This window comes from Elephantulus edwardii, unplaced genomic scaffold (assembly GCF_000299155.1).
Source record: "Elephantulus edwardii isolate Elephantulus edwardi_28Jun2011 unplaced genomic scaffold, EleEdw1.0 scaffold00096, whole genome shotgun sequence".
Classification (NCBI taxonomy): domain Eukaryota; kingdom Metazoa; phylum Chordata; class Mammalia; order Macroscelidea; family Macroscelididae; genus Elephantulus; species Elephantulus edwardii.
The window spans coordinates 9,007,268-9,013,052 of record NW_006399846.1 but is presented as its reverse complement, the minus strand read 5'-3'; the positions used below and the strand labels follow the sequence as shown (position 1 = coordinate 9,013,052).

At 43.8% G+C, this 5,785-nt stretch overlaps 1 protein-coding gene across 1 annotated transcript in view; it reads right to left on the bottom strand.

Annotated features, from left to right (window-relative positions):
* Window positions 1-2,855, bottom strand: part of CACNA2D4 (calcium channel, voltage-dependent, alpha 2/delta subunit 4) — a 146,747-nt gene extending 143,892 nt beyond the window's left edge. Inside the window, exons 1-2 of the mRNA XM_006891375.1 lie at window positions 2,848-2,855; window positions 2,087-2,221 (exon numbers count right to left, since the gene is read on the bottom strand). Coding sequence (XP_006891437.1) covers window positions 2,087-2,221; window positions 2,848-2,855 — 143 coding nt within the window. The remainder of the gene's footprint in view (window positions 1-2,086; window positions 2,222-2,847) is intronic.
* Between the last annotated feature and the right edge of the window lie 2,930 nt (window positions 2,856-5,785).

Here is a 5,785-nt window from a genome sequence, read left to right as displayed (position 1 = left end):
GACTTGCTCCTGATTATGATGCTTTGGATGTTGCCAACAAAATTGGGATCATCTAAACTGAGTCCAACGGGCTAATTCTAAATATAAATTTTCCTCACCATAAAAAAAAGTAGGTGTATACAGCTCACTGGAAATGTTGTTAGGTGTCATCAAGTAGACTATAATTCATAGAGACCCAGGAGCAACAGATCTGCACCTTGCCTTGTCCCGTGGCATCCTCATGCTTTCTAATATGTTCTAGCCCGTTGTTAGTTACAGTGTCAGTCCGTCTCATTGACAGTCTTTCCCTCTTTCACTAGCCCTTTACCTTTCCCAGCGTGCTGTATTTTTCAAGAAACTGGTTTCTCCTCACAATACGCCCAGAGTAGGTGAAATGGTTTCACCTCCTTGCCTCTAAGGAGTTCTCCAGTTGTACTTCCTCCAAGGCAGATTTGCTTGGTTTTTTGGCAGTCCACGGGATATTAGATATTCTTCAACAATTCCTTACTTCAAATGAGGCCGCCCAAATCAATTGCTCGATGTAAGTAATGCAAACAATGTGCGTTGCTGGGCTGCCTTGTCCCCGTGACTATCAAGGCATGTGATTCACAGTTGCCTCTTACAGTAACCTGACCATAACGTTGGGATTGAGTGATTGGACTTAGGTATGGAGGTTGGAGTCTTCAGTCTCAGGGAACCCTGGATGCAGTCACACTCTGCTTCACACAGACAGTGGAAATGGCTTTACTAAGACCACAGGAGCCTGGGACTAAAAACACGCACTTCAAAGCAAGTGTGGTATATACATACAATGGACTATTGTTGAGTCTTAAAACAGTAAGAAGGACAGAAGAATATACAGTGTAGATGAATCCCCAAAACCATTATGTGAAGCAAAAGAAGCCACAGAAGGCCACACACATTGTATGATTGAATTTCTATGAAATATCCAGAGTAGGTAAATCTCTAGAAACAGAAAGCAGATGGTAGTTGCCTGGGATGGAGGTGGGAAGCAGTGGGAATGAGGTTTTGTTTTAAAATGATAAGATGTTTTCAGCTTGATAAAGGTGGAGGTTTCACGGCATTGTGAATATGCTAAATGCTGGTGAAATGTTCCCTTCAAAATGGTTCATTTTCTCTTACGTGACTTTCATCTCAACTTTTTTCTTTTATAAAATGAAAATTAAAAACACTCTCAGCAATGCTGCACAACAATTTAGCCTACAGAAGGATGTAAATAATTTATGCAAGATGCTTTCCTAGAGCTCAGCTTAACATCAGGGTGTGGAATCAGTCCACAGAATTCTCCCTGATGAGGCAAAAGGATGTAGAAAGGGAAGCCTGGGACAAGAGTCCCAGATTTTACCTAGCTCCTGGGCAAGTAACATCCTGGTTGTATGAACCATTTTCTTGCTTTTGAACTGTTCTACCTTCCCGGAAAGTCACAAATAGCAGTTTCTTAACCAAATCTTTCCGGGGGCTATGCTATCTGCCTCTAGGCTGCCTGATGACAGAATTATCTTGACGAGGATCCGCTCTGCAGGTGCACAGAGTGCTGCCTGCCCACCCGGTGAGGAGGGCATGGCCTTCAGGCCTCTGGCAGCTTCAGGCCTCTTGGGAGGGGCCAGTGGAACTCAACATAGGGCAGAGCTTTGGGGAGGAGAGGAGGCTAGTGGCAGAGAGCGAGAACACTGCATTGAAACAGATGAGGGAAAGAACTGTTCAAAAGGAATATATGATTAGGTATTATTTGCATGACAACAGTCCAGAATAAGAGCTGCATAGTAAAGTGGACTGGGAAGGGCAGAAATCGTACAACAATGAAATAATTTTGTTCAAAGAAAAGAGAACTGGAGGAGGGGGTTGGGCAGCGAGGAAACTGTGCAGCAATGAACGAATGGAAATCTGAGTTCTCTATAAACTTTCATTAAAATCTCAATTTAAAATTTTATTTTTCATTATAAGAAAGGGAGCAGAGGGCAGTCTAGGCCCCCAGGGAACCGCCCAGAGAGAGGAGGGGTTGGCTGCCATGGAGGGCTGAGGGGGCCCATGAGAAGGAGGGGGAGGGCTCTGTGTGTTTATGGGATGGGCCGGACTAGATGCTTACGTTTCCAGAGGAATCTTGGGCTGAGCCTGTGTGAGAGGCAGGGAGAGGCAGCACAGCAGCAGCCACTGGAGGACCGTGGTCTTCTGCCGTAAGGCCCCGACTGCTGGCCGTGGTGGGCAGGGAATCCTGCTGGAGCTGGAGCCGGGGTCAGGAGGGCGGGAGAGGAGTGACTTTTGTCTTCTGGTCACCCAGGATCGTTGAGCCATCCGTAAACCTTCTGCCTTCACAATCCTACAAGCCCAGTCTTCCAGTCTCGCCCTTGCTGGGATACCTGGTAGGGAAGTGGCTTCTCCCTTCCCTGCCGGCACTGCCAGGCTTCCAGGAGAGGGCTTGGTGCTGGAGAAGTTATGATCAAATGAATCCTTTTAATCCACTGGCCTCTCCTCTAATCCCCTGCCTGACAGCAGAGAGAGAGTGGTGGAGGGTGGGGGTGACCTCAGCAGGATTACCCTGATTCCAGGAGACAGGGTTCTGCTCCCTCCTTTAGGGGTCAGAGCACATGCTTCTGCTTTAAAGAGGCAGAACTGTTTCTGCAGAAAAGCCCCTGGACTCAAGAGAAAGGGAATGCTGGGATAGAGCTGACCTTTCTGTACTGAGAGATGTAGCAGATCCAGCTCTTTGACCCTCAGAACCACCCAGGGAGGTCAGAGCCATCATCCCTGTTTGACAGGTAGGTTCTTGAGGCCCAGGAAGGTACAGGGACTCTGACCCAGGTCATAGATAGTATCCACAGGCTGTGGACCCCCAGGTCCCCATCTCACCTTGTCATGGCTCTAGGTGGAGATATATTGTCTGTGAAGCTTTTGAAACTTCAGGACCCCTCACTTGGCTAGGTGAAGCCTTACCGGTATGTTCCAGTGGCCAGTGTTTTTGTAAAATATGTACAAATAAGAGATTTTAGCCATAACTAAAGTTAAAGTTGCATCTCTTTCCATTCTAATATCTCCTTTATCTCATCTTGATGTTTAAGTGGCTGTGGCTATTTTTTGGGACCCAAATAAGAGGAAGTTTAGTGAGAGAAACATTTAATTTGAGGTGAGACACTTCTCTGTAGCTGTAACTAAGTTATATGCAGCTGTCTAGATGTTTGAAGAACCAAATGGAATGTGAAATTGGAAGTTGAAGTGAAAGAACAGTCCCATTACCCACTGGGCCGATTCATCTCCTGTCCTGAAATACAGGCGAAGCAGCAGAAGACCCGTGGGTTTGTGGCCATATCCTATAATACCTGCCAATGGCAGTTTGTGGAAACTAACACCAAGACCTAAACCTGCTGTCCAGTCTTTCATGATCCATCACCACCCTGGAGGACGAAGTAGAACTGCCTTGTAGGATTTCCAAGACTGTAATCTCTGTAGTCGTAAATGCCTCTCTCAGAGGAGTTGATGGGTTCAAACCACTGACCTTTCAATTAGCAGTTGAGAGCTTAACCATGAGGAAAATAAGACTTGCAATCTGTGGAACCAGAAGCTAATGTGTGGGGCATTCTTCCAAAGATAAAACAAAATTAGCAGAGGATTTAGTTATAATCGAGCCCTCGCCAAAACAGAAGTTCTCTCCTTCTAGGAATAGTTGACACTAAATGAAAATAGTTTGGCGTTGAATTAGATACACACCATAGATTGTTTCATTCTCCAATTTGAATTGAACAAAACAGAATTGATCACTGTCTTTATGTGTGTGGGCACAAACTGGTAGCAGTATTCCATGAGTACATCTGCGTTAAAAACTGCATGTTTTATGCATTCAATCAGATTGGCTCTTAATTTCACTGATGCATCTTGTCCCGACAAAGTCTGATGGTTCCAGCAAAATGGTACGCAAAACTGCCACCAACGCATTGAGATGCCTGAAGAAGCAAGTGTTCTGGTGACAAAACTCCTACACACAGTCATCAATAAGTCAATGTTGTAGTCTAAGAGTAATCTGATTACACTATTATGTGGCTCAATACAGCAGAGCAGTAATTTTGAAATGTGTTTAGAATATTCATGCATGCCTTCATTTCAGGTTCACTTTGAGTGTTCTTCCAAAATTCTTTATCATTACAAATCTAGAAAAAGTATGACAGAGGTGTGTCGGGCAGTTCATAAATAAATGGAATGTGTACTTTTTGAAGTTTTAAGGCTTTTGTAGTATTCATCAGCTTTATAACAATGTGTAATTTGGAGTGGATTCTTTCCATGTTAATAACTGTGAACATTGTATATTTATTAAATAATGATAATGTTAATGAATAATATATTAACATCAAAAGTAAGCATTTTGAAAAGATAAATTTTCTGAATCATTAGAACTTTAAAATCCGGAGCGTTTTATATTTATTTTTGCATTTGTAATTTGTATTATTGATCTTCTAGGCAGTCTTCTTTGATGTAGAGTTGGAATTGATTCATTGCTGAACTTCCAGCAGGTTTTCTGAGGCACAGGAGGAGACTGCCCATATTTCTCTCATGGGACTAATGGATTCATTTGACCTGCCGGAGAGGCGGTGTCTGGGTTAGCAGAGCAACTCCTCACAGACAGCGCACCCGGACATTCCTAGATGACCCTCCAATTTCTAGATTCCAACTCCTTAGAACTTGGCTTTACCCAGTTACAATGCTCAGCACTAACCCATTAGAAAGAGTTAATTTGAGAGTTACTTGGAGCTCTCTGTCCTTGCTTGTCTCAGTGCTGTGATGGTGATCTGGGCCCCATAGAGCCCTTTAGACCTGCTTAGGATGCCCTTGAATTATTGTACTTATAAAGAAAAATTGATATTCAAATGTAATTCTCTATCAAGGTCTTGCATCATTCAAATTAACCTTAACCAGCCATGCAGAGAAAAACGTCTTACATAATTCTCAGACATGTTGTTCTGTGTGCATTGTTGGCTTTGGAATATTCTGTTGTGTATTGTGGAATGTACTAGGATTTATGCAGGACAGTGGGAGAGGGCTTTAGAATGCTTAACTTCAGAGATGGAATTTCTTCGCAGAAGTAGAGAGAAATTTGGGAGTGGAGCATGGAGCTAAGGAGATTTTCATCGTCAGAATGTTGTTGTCTGGCATTGAGTCAAAACTGACCTATAGGTGACCCTCCTGCAGGTTTTCAGAAGCAGTTAATTGCCCATCCACCCATGGAGCAGCTGGTGGATTCGAACTGTATGCCTTCAGGATTGCAGTGCAGCTTCTTGCCACTAAGCTACCAGTGCATCATTAGAATAAATCTTTGAAATTCAGCCTTCAGGGTTTCATCGTATTTGTCTCATTAACCATAGCCCAAGATGTGTATCATTGTGCCAGTTACATTAAAACACCCCCCTCTCACTCATTGCCGTGCAGTCAGAACTGACTCACAGCTGTGTCTCCATTGGTTTTCTGAGGTTGTAAGTCACATGGGAGGGAGCTGACCATTTTTCTTTCTTGGAGCCACTCTTTGGGTGAGCTGCAGCTAACCCAACTGCTTGTGGACTGGGCCACTAGAGCTCAAGCCACATAGGAGACAACATAAATCTTTATTTTTCTATGACAGAAAGAGGTTTCTGACCTCTTGGTTAGTTTGTCAGATGCCTCACACTCATTAAAAGTAACGTACTTCATGAGGCCTCTCTGTGTAGGTACTAGAGACACAGTGTGTACAGGTGGAATGATGGCTGGACATGACACTTGATAACTCTGAGTTATTCTAAGAGGGCCTGCCTTACACACTTCATTC